We start from the raw sequence: 18440 nt of genomic DNA on the forward strand, positions 1-18440 counted from the left end.
GACAACGAGCGGTGCTTAACGAAGGCAGAGTTATCATTTAAGTGGCGGGTGAACGACTCGTCACAGTCCATGACTTAACCGCTGTGAACTTGACTATTATGGTGAGATTACTTAATTTCTTACCAGATATAGAATAATTACTAAGTAATCTGCAAACAGACCGAATTTGCTAGCGCATAAGAGCCTATACTGGAACATAATGGACCCTGAAAATCATACGAAATTTAAGAAACTAGGAACGGAACGCGCTAGTGCCTGCGTGTAGTTTACACACCTACTATCTCCATACCAAAGATCTTAGCGAGTCCGTTTCCCCTTCTGTTTAAGAATTAAAAATGACAGTGCCTTCGAACCTCGGTACAATAAAGATTTAAAATAAAATACATTTTGTATCACAGCAGCACTCATTTACTCCCAATTGCTCAGTCCACACATTCACACATTAATAACTTATTTACATCTACGCAGTACTGTAACTATTAACCTCTCGTACACATGAGGTTGTATTTACACTTTTTGAAGTCACTACATTGAATATTGGCGTATCGTGACCTCTTAATCCACTGTTATTAAAATCGTCTGCAAACACTTAAAAAACTACGATTCCAGTTGGCCATGTCTGTTTTCTTAACTAGATTCCGTAGTTATTGGTGTTGTTCTTTCGGATTCTGTGGTTGATTCGTATTGTTTAATTGATTCAGAATGTGTGGTTGATTCAGTACTTTCAGCAGATGACGTTGACTCTGAACTCTTTACGTCGGAACGCGATTGAAATCCTGCAAATCCTGTGTTTCCGTGTACTGTAGCGGTATGATACGCCGACGTACTAGTCTCTTCATTAGAATTTGATACAGTAATGGCTCCAGAGACTACATTGTGGTAGTCGTCTGAATTCGGGTATCTGAAAGGCTTGTTGACGTAAATGGGCATTTCGGTGTAAACCGGCACCGCGTACGGCACATTCACCGGAACAGGAACTTTCTTCTCGACAGGATAAGGTCGCGGAATGTACACGGGCACCTTCTTCTCAACCTCTACCTTCTGAGGAACTAGAACTTTATAGGGCACCGGCACTTTCTTTTCCACTTCAACAGGGTACGGGACCCGCTTTTCGACCGGCACGGCGACCGGCGTCGGTACCCTGACGGGGAATGGCTGCGGGTACGGCACTCTTATCGGCACGTGCTTCACTACCTCAACTGGTTCCTTCACTGTAACCTCGACGGGGTAAGGTACTCTCTTTTCGACCGGGTATGGTTGAGGCACGAGCACTTTGACCGGTACAGGGTAGGGCACCTTTTTCTCCACAGTGACCGGGTAAGGTCGGTCCACGGGAACCTGCACTTCCACTCGGTAAGGTACGCGCTTCTCCACGGGAACGGGCACAGGCACAGGATGAGGCACCTTCACCTCCACATTTTTGTAAATCGGCACGTGGTGCACGATCGGGTAAGGTCTTGGAATATATTCTTTTTCGATAACTTTAATTGGCACCGGATGGGGCACTTTGACCTCCACCGGGTACGGTATCCTTTTCTCCACTGGCACCGGGTACGGCATAGGTTTCTCCACGACCTTTATTTTCTCCACTTCTACGGGGACTTTTTTCTCGACAGTAACCGGGTAAGGCTTTGGCACTTCGACTTTATAAGGAACCTTGACTGGTTTCTCGATGGTTTTGATGTATCTGTGGTGATGGTGGTGATGGTGATGCTTGATTCTCGTGACGTAGTTCTGATGTTGACTGGCGTCAGGGTGCGGGTCTCCCGCAAGGTGCTGCGTGGGCGAGTGCACGACAGGGCTTGCGCTGTAACCAGAATAGACATAAAGATTCTGCGTCGGTTTCCGCTTGCGGAATAGCCCCATCTTTTTCTTCTTGTGAACGGGCTGTTTTGCTCGCGAGTTTGTGACCGGAACTAGCCCATAAGATTGCAAGTAAACCGTACGTTTGCTCTCCCTTGCGTTTTCATTTGGTTGTAAGTAAATCAAGCGTTTATTGTCTTCAGGAGCTGTTTGTAAGTACGTCACACGTTTGTTATCCTCTGGAACATTTTGTAAGTACATTGTGTGCTTGTTCTCTGGGACAGTATGTAAATAAGTCGGGCGTTTGTTGTCCTCCGGGAAATTTTGTAAGAACATTGTGCGCTTGTCGTCCTCTGGGATATTTTGTAAGTAAATCGTGTGTTTGTCGTCTTCTGGGCTAGTAAAGTAAGAGTCCGATCGTTTGGATATCGGTGTCTGTGCGGGCCTTCGCTTTTTGGGATAGTGGGAGGGTACTATAGGTACCCAATCGTTAGGTGTGAAGCGGGTGTAATTTGCATCAGTGACAGAGGCGGTAGTGGTGGTGGTATGTTTAGGCACACGTTGCACCCTGCGATAGCCTCGCGTGATCGTAAGCGGTTCAAAAGTGGTCGTAGAGGTCTGTGCCGTTCTATTCATGTTGACGTATTTGAAGCGGTAGTGGGTCGCTGAAGCGATTTCAAGATCTGTGCTATTCGTGCTGTTAGTGCTTGGGATTTTGTCAGTATTGCCCGTGTTGACAGCTGACGACGTGTTCTGGAATATTTCAGTCTTTCTCTCTAAAATTTTCTTTGGCCAGATTCTTTTGTTTCTCAAAGGTCTTTGAGTTGTCGTTGTTGTCGTAGTGCTAGTAGTGGTGGTGGTGGTAGAGTTTTGGACGATTTTCGGCGGCCGTACGAAGTCCGTTCGTATGCCGTTGATAGTTTCAACGGGCACGCTAAATTTGGGAGGCTTAAGCGGTACACGTACGGGTCTGCCGGAGGAGGCGGCGAAGGCGAGAGGCTGGCGGGTTGGCGGATTGGAGTGATAGTAGCTTTTGTGTCGCGAGCCTAGTGGAATGACTCGGGGAAACTTGTGCGCAGAGTTGGGCGGGTGACGGAGTTTCATCGGTTTGGGGTAGAGGTGTCGCGAGGGTGGGCCCAGGATCATCTGATGGTAGGGTTGCGGTTTCTCTACGTAAACATGTATTTTCTGTTTGTCCGGGGCGGGGTGAGGCGGTTTGCTCGGCGGCCGCTGCTCGGGCTGGGTTTGGTTCGCTGCTTGGGTCGGACTGGGTTGGGTTACGTACTTGGGACCATCAACAATCGTGACGGCTCTGTTCTTGGACTCGTCAGCCACTTGATCGGTCTTGCTGTCATCTTGTGCCGTCGCGCCACCTTCATTGACGGCGATCACTAACGCTATGATCAGGAATGCCGTCTGTAAAGAAAATATTATATTGTCTATTATTTTGAAAAGTTTATAAGTGTATATTGACGAAATAATGTAGGTACCTACCACATAATATAAGTTAGAGACTTACAGTGATATACCTATAGGCTCTGTAGCACAATTTCGAAAATCAAAATTTATAATGTACGAAATTCCTATAAGTGCTGGTCCTAATGCACAATAAATCATTTTCTTTTCGAAAATCGATATTCCTTTGTACAAAATATCTAATGACAATACTTTGAAATTCGATATATATCTAAAACGCAAAATACCTACTCTACGTACAAAAAGCCTAGTGACAATTCTTCGAAAAACATTACAAATACAAAGATCAAACACGATAAAAATTATAGTTCTTGACTGGATATAATATGTAGATTGTTACGTTTAGGTAAATAGGTTAGGTTATGTTAGTACTGCATCCGGGCCGAAGGCCCAAACTACGCAGATACAGGAGCTCCGCTCAGCGGAGCTCCGTCGACTTTGTCACGTTATATCTACGCTTTAAGCTAAAATCAACTGAACGAAATACTAAATGTCGTTAGAATTATCTTGGACTGGCAATTTTGTACATTAGACATTTTAAACGTGGGTTAAATGAACGTAGGATAAACGTCGCTAGGACTTTCATGTACTAGCAGTTTTGTACATTTCATATTTTAAACGTGGATTAGGTAACTGAACATCGAACATGTATCTAGGAATTTTGTACATTATAAATTTTGATTTTCGAAATTTTGCTACGGAGCCGTTGATACCTATCCAAACCAAGTATAGGTAAGCTAATTTCTTTTTGAAACTTATTGCTGTATTATCTAGGTACGTACATTATCAGCTGCAGATAGTTATACTGAGTTCAAACCGGGTCCAAAAAGGTTGTTCCAACAGACATTTATACTTCTGGGAGTTCTAGAAGCTAATGTTAGGATATATATAAACATTGATGTTGTGAGTTAAAAAAAATGTTATTCCTTTTAGTCGATTATTTCAATAAAATATTAAATTGAATGTATTTTGTGTCACGAATGTAATTCGTAATTGGTTTTTATTGTTTTTACTTTGTTTATCCCGTAGCTTTATATCCCGCGGGAATTTCGAAAAATCCTTTTTAGTGCACCTCTATGACCTAGTTATGCACCTCAAGAAATGTCTGCCAAATTTCGAGATGAGCGTTGACTGTTAGTCAGTTATTCAGTAATGTTGTACTCTTTTCATAGGATTATTAAATGAAGATAGCATAGCAGCGGCGTGTTTCTAGTGCACAAACCTTTCGCGAGTTGTCGTTCACCTTTTTATCATCAGCGGCATAGAATGTTGGGAATTTGCAACTGATTAGATCACTATAATAAGTTATTGTTTAATAGAGCTTAGATAAGTATGAAAGATATTTAATAAAAAAAACTGACGTCTTAGCTGTAAGTATAGGAAAAGGAAAATACTGACACTAACAACGCTTAATAACGTATTTGCAAGATAAAGTTAGGCAGGTAATTAAGTATCAAGTTTGTTTTATTTGAAACAAAAGGAAACTGTTATTATTATATTCATTTAATTTTAAACTAATTCTGTCTTAATTAAAAATATTTTTATATGGATTCTTCTGAATTCTCTAGTCTTGACTTCAGTTGAGTTGATTTTTTACACACAAACCAGTAGGTTACTATACCTATTTCAAAATAATCTAAATTACTCAACATTGGGTATTGACAAAGTCCATTTAGAACCCTTTAAGACTTAGACGACAGTAAACATTCGCACTTTCCAATCAATAACTTTTGTAGTAATTTATTATAGCCATGAACCATAAACATCAACACTGAACATTAAACAAAAAAATCCAAGGTCACTGTTATTTATTTCACCAATTTTCTTTCACATTTTCTGAAATTATGGATCACTTCACCATCGTTTTTGTTTCCGGCTAACTATTCCCGCGCATTTTGACGTTTATTTTTTTTCACTAGTGTTGTACCTACCGATAAGTGTTGCATTTTGCGGGACCGACGACCGGTCGCAGACGTGAGCGATACGTAATGATGGGTGCAAGGAATCGCCACTCACTTATATAGCGTTAGTAATGGGTGGCTGAGTTTCGGGATGCAAACTTTCTCTGCCAATATCACCCATGATTCCTTTATCCCTTTAAGATTAATAATTAACTAATTGCACTGCCAAAAGTAGAGAAATGTTTACATTAACGTTTTCTTTAACGTTTATTTGTAAACTTTGCGGCCATTGACTTAAAATCGCCTGAAGAAACGTGGTTCCACATAAAAAAGACGAAAGAAACGATGTCCTATTACCAATACTCACGTTGAAAAGTTAAATTTTTTTTTCGTAAATATCTCACCTTACCTGTATACTGTAAAAATGAAACAAAATAGTTCGAATAGTAAAACTAGCGTGCAATTACGAATTCAAGTGAAAGAAAAACAAGCGATACTGTAATAAGTAATCTACTAAATACGTGTTTATTGTGTTTTAAGTCAATTAGTCTCTTATAGTGATATATGATGAATAGAAATCAATATTATAGGTAAGTGGGCGATTGAGCTCCGCTCGGGCTAAAACTCGGTACCAAGCGTTTTCCCAGAGACAAGACCAAGCTAGATCGATTTTTCATCCCCGAAAAATCCTACGTACCAAATTTCATCGAAATCGCTCTACTGTTCCCGAGATTATGATTATCTAATATATAAAGTTCTCGGGTCAAACATGTTTGTGACCGTTTGGTCCTTCGAAACGGCGTGACCGTTTTTTTGTATATTTTTTTTGTGAGCAGGTCCGCCCGGATTGCTACCACCATCTTGCTTGCTAATCCTGCCGTGAAGCAGCCGGTGAAATTACTGGCACTTGAGGTATCCCATCTTAGGCCTCTAGGTTGGCAACGCATCTGCAATACCCCTGGTGTTGTAGATGTTTATGGGCGGTGGTGATCTCTTACCATCAGGAGACCCACTTGCTCGTTGACCATCCAGTCGAATAAAAAAAAATTCAGTAGATCTGAGAATATGCTGTAAACTATTTTTCATATTTCTACGCGGACCACAGAAGGGGTACCTACCTGTGACGCGGACGGAGATGCGGGCAATAGATAGTATACATATATATATATATATATATATATATATATATATATATATATATATATATATATATATATATGTATATATATACATATATATATACGAGAATCGCTCGTTTAAAAGTATAAAATACAGATTCGTGCAAAACTTACGACTAATATTTCTATTTTTAGTTACAATATAATTAAGTCACACGGATATTAGGATATTTTTTTTTACTTTTCGCATTGTTGATAAGCTGATAATAGGTAGATATTGATTGATCAACAGGTACTGGTAGCTGTCAGTAATATAACAGTAGCATTAATTCCATTTTTAAAACACCGTTTTTTCTTGACGGTAGGTAAATACAAATGTAATCACCATCGTAGGTAAACCTACGCATCAAATTTCAATTCAATCAGTAGGTAAATGGTGAAAAAAAAAAGAAATATTTTCTACGCATTGTTTGGAGGTAATAAAAGGGTGTTACTTTGCTTACCTCCTCTCATGTGCTTACATTGACATTTCGCTTATTACAACTGTTCCTGTGCCATGTGGTTGAGTTCTTGTCATGATTTTTAACTTTTATTAAACACCTGAAAACATCAATATATATTTTAAAAAAATCATGCGTTTGTTTTTACAGTCAAGTTCATAAATAGTTAATGTACTTTGCTAAGACGGCAAAAACATCTGTAATATTAGCAGGACTTACCTTATTTTTTGCCCGTTTTTTGTAATAGGCGCCAATGCTGGCACAATTAACCCTATGCGGTTCGACTTCGCATCGCAAACCACAACCGCTGGGCCAGTGGCGTAGCTACCAAGGGCTAGGCGGGGCAGTGCCCCGGGGCCCTCAAGCTCAGGGGGCCCTCGAAATTCTGCTTTATGTCTGATGATAAAGTTGCTTAGCATTTTTAAAGTATTTGTATATATAATGATTTTACTTCAAAAAACCTTACCAGTTTTGATAGCAGTGGGCCCCATTTTTTTATTTGCCCCAGGGCCCTAGGTTACCTAGCTACGCCACTGTGCTGGGCAAAAAATAACGGTCAAACAGTGGAATTTACGCCCCTCGGCATCACTTAGGTAGGTACATCCAAGTTGACCCCGCAGTTTCCTCGTCATCCTTACAATGCATTTATAGCCTTCGGCCCGTTTATGCTCACGAGTCATGCTGTGTAAAGTGTGGGCAAAGCTGTTACTTATTTATTATCTATTGATTTCAGACAAGGGGGGAATAAACCCTCAACTTCTTGGATAACGAATGTCCAAGAAGTCAAGAAATTAGATCAATCTGATTAAGAACCTGAAAATCGATCCCGCATTACTGGTAAAGTAAAAGTCACTGGCGTAACTATAAGGTTGCAGGGCTGGCAAAATGCCACGGGCCCCCGACCCAAGAGGCCGCAAGCTCAGAAATATTTTTTTAACATTCTACCTGAGTATTTTATTTCACTTAAAATTAAACTAAGTACAAAGAATTTGCCACGGGCCCCAGACCAGGTGGTATAGTTACGCCACTGGTAAAAGTGGGAACAAAGAAGACTTTAATTATTATTTACCTTCTTCTTCAACCACTATCCACTCAATTAGAGTAAGTCTCTTTCAATGCACGCCATTCCACTTGGTCTCGTGCCCTACGCATCCAGTTCTTCCCAGCCAATCTTAACAAGACTCTATCCGCCCGTCGGTCAAACGCTTCGGCTGCCTGAATTATTTAGTGTTTTACTTTACCTGATATGGCGGATGAATTATAGCGCGAAAAAACGGCGCCAAATAAAATACGTTAATAACAGCGAGCGCGAACTGGCGCGAACCAAACGCCGTACGTGATCAAATATTGAGTTATACTTTTCCTATTTCCGATTTTCTTCCGCACATTATTACTTACGCAATCATTTAAAATGTAAATAATGCACGCACAGTGCAAGTGCAGCCACCAGAAAACTATAATAAGTCAGTGTGTCACGTTAGTTCGGTTTATAAAATGCTAGCCTCGCGCTCCGGCGTCGCGCGGGTTAGTTTTAGGGTAATGGAGCTGACAAAGGTGAGGCTGATGATAATTTTGTAAAGTCTAGTTCACACGTAGGTCGTTTTAGCTAGTTTTAGATAGTTTACCTAACTTTGACACAGTTGAGAACAATATTTGTTCTAATCTTAGTCTGCCTAAAACGTAATAAGCATTGCTGATAAGATAACATAAGAATGAACGTAGGGATGTATGGTGTCTTCAAAATTCTTCCGAAATGTTTCAGGTTACTGGGATAGTTTTGACTGAATGTCCCTGTAAAAGTTTTTTTTATTACATCGGCATTTTGACTCAAAAGTGTAGTCAGTTCATATTCGAGCGTTTATTTTGAATATTTGATTTTTGTGGGCACATTTTTGTTGACATGGTAGAAATTTCTCTTACGGTTTCCAGGTTCTCTAGCACAAGTAGAGAATGTCTAATAAATAATCGAAAATGTCATCAAATTCTACACTTCATTTATAAAATGTGTGACCCAGTCACGCTTTTGACGCTGTTTATAACACCGAAAAATGTATGGTAATATTTCGCACATGAAAAAAAAAAACTGCCGTAACTCAAAAATTTGTGGCTTTTTTTTCCAAAGCATTTTTTTCTCGATTTTTCTGTATACTTGACTCAAAAAGCCCCAAATTTTGAGTAACGACAGTTTTTGATTTCATGTGCCGTGTGCGATTTGTTAACCTGAATTTAAAACGTCCGAGTCAGGTGTGAACACATTTAAATTAACCAAACCACATAGGTACTAAAATAATCTGGAAGAATTTATAGACACATAAGACTAGACTCTCGTCAGTGGAATAATCGAGGCCAATACTTTGAGCTCCTGATATGACATTACATTGACCTTCTCTTTGGCTTGATCCATAAACGTACGTCTTGCAGATTGTATTTAATTAAAATAAAAAAATATCTCATGTATTCACTGTATTTCTTTCAATATTTTCAACCTGTACTTGTTATCGGGGAATCTCATTTTGACAATCTGCCGGACCTCCTCGCAGGCGTAACTCTGGGACAGTTCCTTCGTGTTCCAGATTTCCACAATCTCCAGAAGTTGTGCTTTCAGCAGTTGCGGCATTTTGGTGAATTTTAGCCAAACATTTATCTTCTTATCGAGTTCGATTGGCTCCTAAAATAGATGAAGATGTTTCAAACAATTTTAAAATTAATATTTTTCTGTAGTAGTAACTTAAAATCTAATTAAATAGACAGGTTCAAAAGTGGATGCTCTTGATTGATTTATAACTTTTTAACTGTTTTATTTTATAGGATATACTTACTTATACTCCCAAGTTAGTCCCATAAAAATTGAAAAAAAAGGGATCAGTAAGAATGGATATCTCTATGGTGTTCAAAATTATCCATACGCCTTATTTCCTTGGCAGTAGAGTCATGTGTAACTAGATCACTTTAATCCTGACTTTTAAGCACTACCTCTCATCCACTTTTGCTGCTGACTGTATAAAATAGGCGTTATTTTTTTGTCATTTTTACAAGTTGTAATGCAGAATGTTTGGTAGGTGTGTATTTGATCAATTGAATCATGGATTAACCTTGGGAAACGCAGAGAAAACCGGAAATCGTCATCACAAAATAAACAAAAATATATTTGATATCATAACATCAAAATACTAACTTACCTCAAACAAAGCAGTAATATCTTCAACTGCATCCTGTAGCCTCACAGACAGCATATAAACCAACTCCTCACTGATGAGCTTGCAGTCAGCAAATATCCTCTGCAGCACGGCTTGGCAGAAGGCCTGGACCAGTGTACACATGCCCATTTCATACATGCGGGTTGGCAGAATATTGTGCCAGCAGCACTTGAGGTCCTTCATCTGGATTATGGCATTGTTCACAGCTGTGTCAAATTGTTCGTAGCTTTCCTTTGACCAGGAGAGTTCTGGAAAGTAAGTCAGGTCAAAATTGCATTAGCACAACACACCAACAACAACACAACTTAGGGATCTTTAAAAAAGGGGACTATGGGCACTCAAAGGGCCAGCAATGCACCTGTGATGCCCTTTGTGTTGTGATTGTCCATGGCCAGCGGTGATTGCATCCCATCAGGTGAACTGCATGATTGTTTCCACCCTTTTATATAAAAAAGCATTACTTTTGTTTATTAGGAACTAGATTGTACCAGCGGCTTCAGTCACATAAAACTATTCAATGTGGAGTTGAATTGTAATACAGGGATTCAAAGTCAAAAAGTCAAAATATCTTTATTCAATTTAGGCTGTAACAAGCACTTATGAATGTCAAAAAATCTACCACCGGTTTGGAAAAACCTCTGTTGAGAAACTCAACAAGGTATATTTTTTGATTATGGGTTGAACAAACTTTTGTACATTAAATCAAAAAGTTAAACTTACCATTGCTCTCTATACTCTGTGTAATAACATTCTTCTGTTTTTGTAGATACAGGGACACCTTCTCCAAGCCTAGGACCCTGAGATCCTGTATGCAGACCAGCATGACAGTGGTCAGGTGGTTGGAGAGGGCAGCGGGCAGGGTGTTCCTCCATGGAGGGCCAAGCAATCCATGGGCTAGGTAGAAGCAGTTGTTGAAGAAAAGAGCTGGAAACATAAAATAATAATCAGTCAATGAGTTGATTAATTCTTTGTCTGTTTCCCCATTTGTGTAGAAGTTCGTTCCTGAATAGGTATTTTTTTTATCCCAAATAATTTCATAGTTTCTGCAGGATAGCTACAAACAAATTTCACGTTAACAAAGTTCTGGGCTGTTGTGTTGTTGCTTGTTATATAAATGACAATGTCATTGTAGTCTGGACTGTAAAATTGGAAAGTAATAGAGGTGAATTTTGACAAAACTGAAGAGTTAATTTAACTATGTATCTTAGAGAATAATGAAAAATGCTATATCTAATCTACCTATATCAAGAGGGCAACACTCTAGGTTGGTCTTAAATTTCTTCGGAACAATACTCTGGTACATCACCGTAATGTCTTTGATGTATGAAACCAACTGGGTGCTGTATTTTTCTGGCAACTTAGTACTTTCCTCCAAATGCTCCACAATCATCCTCAAAATCTTCTTCACATTCTGAGAAATTACACACTTCGATAGAAACACCGGTTTGTTTAAATCCCAGACATCCTTTTCAGATTTATCAGTGACTTCTAATATGGACTCATTTTCATTCATTGGCTCTGTTCCAACTACTTCAGTACCGTATGATAAGCTTTGACTCAGCAAGTTGCGTACATCATAAAGTAGTTTATCACATTTTTTGTTATACAGCACACATTCAGTATTGTCTATGTATTTGTTTAATGGTGACTTGTCAGCCTCAACAAACTTTGATTCTATCAAGAATTTGTTGAAAGCATCCAACTCAATAACAAGGTTAGTATAATTCTCGTAAGTGCTGTTACAAGAAGGCAGATTGTTTCTAATGCAGTCTTCTATAATTTTATGGAAGAATTTCTCTCTGATGGAATCAGCAAAAATTTCAATGAATTTTTGTGCACTCTCTAACTGAGAGCCGAGAGTGGACTGTAAGAACTCAAATATAGCAGTTAAGTTGTTGAATATTGTTTGGTAGTTCGGTCTATTTTTGTTTGCTAGAGTTATTTTAATATTAAACACTACAGCACCTACATCATCCTCTGTGAAAATCTCACAGTTGTGTCTTATGACATTGTGTAGCAGTTGATCTATGAAGAAACATGAGAACACGCCAAGTTCAGCATTCAATCTTTCCGTAACTTGTAAGGACCTGAGTACTTTCTGTAGCAAAATTGGATCACTCTGCTGAACTGACAAAGAATATGTAAGATATGTTAAGCTTCTCTTCTCTGACCAAGAGAAGAGATCTTCCCAATCCACACTCAGATGGGCTGTGTACAAGGCAAGTTGATTTTCAGCCTGTTCTACTAAGTTCAGTAGCGCTTTGGCAGTATCACCATTGAATTTTAACTTCTGAATTCTATCTTGAAGTTCTTTGACAGCCACCATGGCTTCACAATAATTATGTCTTCGGAATTCGTGGTTCGCCAGCTCCAGAACTCGTTTACCCTCCACTGCGGTACACAAATCGTTCAATACATCTATCGACTTGTCTAATTTTTCGCACTGATCATTAAATTCGTCGTTAGTCTCATTCAGACTTTCACGTAAGGATTTTATTGCTTCCGAAATATTAGCGTAGTCGTTAACTATATTTCCTTTTCTGTTTCTGTAGTTCAACTGCTCCAGGCTCTTTGTTGTTGTATAGTTAAGGAAAGAATCGATGAAATTTTGTTGCAACGTCCATGATAGTATTTCTACTCTATCCGTGAGATCCTTCATTTGGGTTGTTATTTCATCGCTAAGTTTCTTAAAATCCTTCATTTTAGTTAATAACACTTCCTACAATTAAATTAAAATTAAAACAATGAATACGGATCTGACTGATGGCCTCTTGTTTCAGTTAAATATTTTGAAATTCGAATTTTTTGACAGCCTATGACAGCTGTTATGTTGAGCACGTTCATAAATAAGAATCGTTGCTGTAATGGTAAAAGTTTATTTTTTACGAAACTATAAATCCATCAATAAAAAAACGAAAAATAACAAGTGCATAAGTAACCCAAATTAGTTTAAAACATGTTGGACCATTAACTATATACCTAGTCACTAATTAATTATTATACGGACTTTACAAAGTTAAGCACGCTGCGTTTTGTTCTTGCTACTTAACTACTTAAGTGAGGAAAATTCAAAATTTCAAATTATAAAAGCGATTTTATAGAACTTGAAAGTAAACAAATCGTCTAGGTGGTGTAAGTATGGTGGTGTGGTAGCACGGTGGTGTTGCTGCCAAGGTCGAAGAAGAATAAATAAAAGCTTGGAAATTTAAGGTTGTCAAGATGTTGTTGAATCAATATTACTGCACCATTGCTTCCCATTTGGTATACTTTTGCCTTAACGCTTTTTATTTTAACATAGTAATAATAAAAATGCACGACAGCGAAGTTGACAATCTCAAATCTGAACTAGATCACGAAAAATCATGCAGGTTAGTTTAAGAAAAAATATTGAATATTTACCTACTTTGGCTCTCTTTGTTTGTACAGTCAAGGAAACTGATTCACATACCAGAGTATAATGTACTACTATAATGTCTTGTTGACATCCCCTACATTTGCCAAAGAAATCATAACAAAATTGGTATGAAAAGGTTTCACCCTTACGTGAGTCAGAGTCAGTTTCCTTGACTGTAGGTACCGATTAACTACTAATATTATAGATTCCTAAATATAATCGGTTAAAAATCATAATCTCATTTTGTTCTATCATGGTAGGTATCTAATTATGATCTATGTTACGTTACCCACAATTTTAAATAATCGTAGCAGTTTGATTTTCCTACTTGTTTTTTTTTTTAATTATAGAGAATCAGCAGCGTGGCAGAACAGTGATCTTGAAAAGCAAATAGTCTCTGTGCAAGAGGATCTACGTAAAGCGGATTATGCTTGGGAGTATGACGATGATTTGGATAGGGAAGATACGAAACATAAGCAGCTTTTGGACTCCATTGACGAATTAAGGGCGGAGCTACCCATTTGGAAGGAGAAGTTGAAGAACGCTAAGATTTGCGGGCCAGGTAATATATTACATTAAGGCTACGTACGCACTGTGCGGTTGACCGCGCGGTTTTAACGCGCCGCCCCTAATCTAAGCATCGCTTGAGATACTTAGAGACGGCGCGCTAAAACCGCGCGCTTAGTCGCGTAGTGCGTACGTAGCTTAACTGTTAAGTACTGTATTCAGAATTAGTCCGGTCAAGGACTTTAATTCATGATCCACCATGGAACCATTTCACAGTAAACGTCATAGTGACATCGCATTAATTAACAATGAAAATCGTAATGACTTTCTCCTTGACTCATGACGATGTACGGGTCCATATTGGCTGGCATACTTATCGAAAGTCCGAATGTACCTAATGTTTGTCAGAATAATCGTTTGACATCTCTTTTTTCTCAACTCTCTCTTTCTTCAGAAAATTTCAAGATTTTAATGGGAAAAAAATGATGACAAACGATGATTCGGACAAAAATTACGGTATGACTAGCGAAGAGTATGCGAACTCTGGCGCTCCTCCTAGGTCCGTAGGTACGGTGTACCTTTGCTTCATTTCATTGTTGTCCCAGGCGTCAGAATACCTACTGTACGTTTTTCATCCAACATTATAATTAAGTAAATAAACTACCTACAGTAAGCGGTTTAGCTACGAGATTGAACTTTTAAGAGTTCTAAACATGTAAGTATTTTTTAGGGCTCCGTAGCCAAAATGGCAAAAACGGAACCCTTAGTTTCGCCATGTCTGTCTGTCTGTCCGTCCGTCCGCGGCTTTGCTCAGGGACTATCAATGCTAGAAAGCTGGAATTTTGCACGATTATATATGTAAACTATGCCGACAAAATGGTACAATTAAAAATTAATAAAAAAAAATTTTAGTGTACCTGCCTAAAGTGGGGGTGATTTCTGTTTTCTCATCCAACCTTGTAGTGTGGGGTATCATTGGATAGGTATTTTTAAACCATTAGGGGCTTGCTAAAACGATTTTACGATTCAGTGATTTGTTTGCAAAATATTCAATTGTAAAGTGAAAATTATGTGTGATAGATGAGTGGGGAGTGTGTGACATAAAGTGGAAGCGGAGGAGAATGGGTTTTCTGCATGAAAATACGTGTCGTAAGCGTTTTGTACTTATGCTAGCGGAGGAGCAAGGCAGTTCTGAAAATAATACAGATTCTATTTTTTCTATAATACTTAAACCTAACTTTATTTTTCAGATTGCAAGTTGAAGCACGACGATCTTAACATAAACTTGGACATACTTACTCCGGTACATACTATATGTATAATATTTTTAAATACAATCGGCTGGGAGTTGGGATTGGGATCTGCGCAAGTCACAACTGTGTTTCTTGTGGGGCTCCAGTGGACCGTCTCGGCCACCCTGTCCCGCCACGCCGCTCTCAACGACATTCTGGAAGGGCGCTCGTTAGTGCCAACGTTCCGGCTGCTCTGGAGCCCCAGATTGTACGGAGCGATGGCAAGCGCCCTGACGGAATGTGTGTGGGACGCTACCTACCTGTACAGACACCCTGGCGGCGTCCTACCTACCAGCAACTACCAAACGTGCCGGGGCGGCGGCAGACGCCCGGGAACGCCTCAACGTCACAAAATATAGCTGTCTCGGCGCCCAATATCATTTCTTTGCTTTTGGCGTCGAGACTCTAGGTCCTTGGGGTAAGGGTGCGCTGGAGCTACACAGCTTAGGGAGCTCAGCAATAGGTTAAGAGAGGCAACAGGCAACCCTCGCGCCGGCAGCATTCTCTTTCTTTCTTTCAAAGAATGGCAATCGCTGTTCAACGCGGGAATGCTGCCTGCGTGATGGGCACCATGCCAAGAGGCCCACCTCTCTTTTTTAATTAAGGTTTAGTTTTAGTTACCTTAATTTAATAGTAGTTTCAATCCAATTATTATGTCATTCAACACGATTAAGTAGTTATTTTATTACCACTTTATTAACTACGATAGAATTTTTGGTTTAGTATAAAACTATATCTAGTTATATGTATATAACTATATCTATATCCAAAATTTCAGGCTGAACTTCTCCGTACAGTGAAGCGGTTCGAGAGAATCAAAACAGACTTGTTAAGCACCCTTCGCAGCAAGGAGTGGCGTTTGGATTCTGAGTCTAAGGTAATCAAACTAAACACCAGAGCCACAACGAAATAACGAAGTTCGTATCGTGCCGTCCCGCCGACGCTTATATTATTTAATACGAGAGTGAGAGGGGCGGTACGATACGAACTTCGATTTTTAGTGATCACATAAGAAATTAGTTGGATCCTGTATCGCATCTTGGAGAAAAATCTGTTGTTGCCCCTGCCCCACACTTGAAACATTTGAAAATTAGGCATACTTACATTACGGTTGCTTGAACTTATCCGGATCGAAGGACCATAAAACAACCCTTTCTGTCTAACGAAAAGCTATTTATTAGGTATACACCGTCGATTGGTCGCCGATGACTTTTGGGTTGGGCCGATTTGTTAGCTAAAGATCTGATTTTGTAGATAAATAGATTTTTTTTAATAGAGTTGCGTCATAGAATTAATGTTTTATGGTGTCACTCATCGACCTATTCTAAAATGAGTCTTTACTAACACTAAATATTCATAGATACCCACAAATTTGTAGGGAATCCTCGAAGCCCGTGTCCGACTCGCACTTGGCTGTTTTTAGGGTTCCGTACCTCAAAAGGAAAAAAACGGAACCCTTATAGGATCACTTTTTGTCCGTCCGTCTGTCAAGACCCTTTTTCTCAGGAACGCGTGGAGGTATCAAGCTGAAATTTATATCAAATACTCAAGTCTACTGTCCCTTACAGCTGTGAAAAAATCAAACTTCTGAGCCAACGCAATCAAAAGATACAGCCGTTAATGCTTGGCCGGTTTTTTTTATAACGTTAGTAATTTTTTCCAGTTGTTCGTGAGAGTGAACGACCAAAGGACGTACCTGCAGAATGAGCTACTGATTTGTCAGAACAACATCATGAGATTGCAGAGGAATAGCTCTTACTGGCAGTAAGTACCTACCTATTAATTTCATTATCATTATATTAGTCGTAGGACGTCCACTACTGGACATAGGCCCCCCCATAGAACCCCAAGTTGCCTGGTTGCCCTATTGCTATGCCTATTGTTGAGTTGTGTAAAATAAGCCGCATTTTTCGATTGCATACGAAAACCTTATTTTGCGTCGCCGCGCTTTGTGGAACAAGACTTAATATATGAAACCGAAAGCAGCGTAAATGACGCGACTCACAACTCAAAAAATTCGCCCGTTTGGCTTCAGACTAAGATTTCTTCGAGCTTACATTCACACTATATACCTAGTACCTAAAATTTATAACCTAAATTAAATCATATTCCCGCTTTTCAAATTTAACTTTATCGTTGTCCTGCGGGTATGACGTTCTAGAAACATCTCCCGACGTGCCGACGAGCGAGTGCTGGACCCAAAGCGAGGACCTATCAAGAGGGTCCTAGGCAACCAGCGGCTCCCGCCCATCGCCACCTAATCACCCGTCACCTTCACTCACTGCACTCTGACGATTTAAACAGCTGAGACAACACTACAGCGCACTCTGTGGACAGTTAAGCAAAACCTATTCCAACTGTCAAATCAAAGGTTTTAAATTTAAACTTAGCATTACATTTAGTTTCTGGTAAAACAAAAAATAAATGTGCAATTGCTATTACGCATTGAGTTTGAAGTAATCAATCGAGCGCCACAATGTAAGAACTACAATTTACAATTATTCTTGTAGTTAGACCTACCTAGGCTTAGAATGAATTAGGTACCATCAGCCAAATAAGTGGTCTATCAATTTTTAAACTAAGTTTTATCAAATGAATTTGTCGCTAAAGTCGAACTTTCAAGTTGACAAACTCGTCTATTGGGATTATTGTTTTTATGACATGCAAACGATTATTAACTTTCAGGTGGTAGACTACATATTTGGCTGATGGTACCTACTCACCAAATTAAAAAGTTATTTTAACTGTATTAATTTGTCAGATTATGATGTGAACTTCTCAGAAGTAGGTAACAGTTGGTTCAATTACTGCAATAAATTAATTAATTTAATTAAGGACTGCGTCATTGAAAAAGATATCCCAGTTCAGGTCATTCCAGTCCAGCGCTACTAGGTTACTTGAGTGGAATGATGCAGAAAATCAGGTGGATGACAAGACAAGTAGTCAATTTGAACAACTCTGTCAAACAGTCGGACTAAGTACCAAATTTTGTAAATCAAATCAGTCAGTTCAGACCTAGCTTGCTTACGACCACTAGGTACTTCAGTTAAAAGACGAAAATTTCTGCAAGGGTCTATTTGACACTGAAAAATCAGAGGACCAAATGTGTAACGTTTTTGACACTCGCGATCACAATCAAATGACAGTTTTATATGCGAAAACTGTCATTTGATTGTGATCGCGATCGCGAGCGTCAGAAACATTACGCAATAGACTCTTTTAATTGCTCTAATTGCGCCTTCTGATCTGTCA

General features: G+C 39.2%; 2 protein-coding genes across 2 annotated transcripts; one reads left to right on the forward strand and one right to left on the reverse strand.

The window, feature by feature from the left end:
- Positions 1 to 375: 375 nt before the first annotated feature.
- On the reverse strand, positions 376 to 12850 carry LOC141435685 (uncharacterized). Its single transcript, XM_074098429.1, has 5 exons — positions 11235 to 12850; positions 10716 to 10919; positions 9978 to 10243; positions 9317 to 9466; positions 376 to 3219 (listed from the first exon to the last, which is right to left on the reverse strand). The coding sequence occupies exons 1-5, from the start codon at positions 12694 to 12696 to the stop codon at positions 628 to 630; spliced, it is 4674 nt and encodes a 1557-aa protein (XP_073954530.1). The 5' UTR covers positions 12697 to 12850; the 3' UTR covers positions 376 to 627.
- Positions 12851 to 13159: 309 nt separating this feature from the next.
- On the forward strand, positions 13160 to 17731 carry LOC141435684 (uncharacterized). Its single transcript, XM_074098428.1, has 6 exons — positions 13160 to 13363; positions 13740 to 13951; positions 15147 to 15199; positions 15967 to 16065; positions 16852 to 16952; positions 17350 to 17731. Exons 1-6 carry the CDS (start codon positions 13215 to 13217, stop codon positions 17447 to 17449), a joined length of 714 nt encoding a protein of 237 aa, XP_073954529.1. The 5' UTR covers positions 13160 to 13214; the 3' UTR covers positions 17450 to 17731.
- The last annotated feature ends 709 nt before the right edge of the window (positions 17732 to 18440 follow it).

The sequence above is a fragment of the Choristoneura fumiferana genome, chromosome 15 (assembly GCF_025370935.1).
Source record: "Choristoneura fumiferana chromosome 15, NRCan_CFum_1, whole genome shotgun sequence".
NCBI classification, from domain to species: domain Eukaryota; kingdom Metazoa; phylum Arthropoda; class Insecta; order Lepidoptera; family Tortricidae; genus Choristoneura; species Choristoneura fumiferana.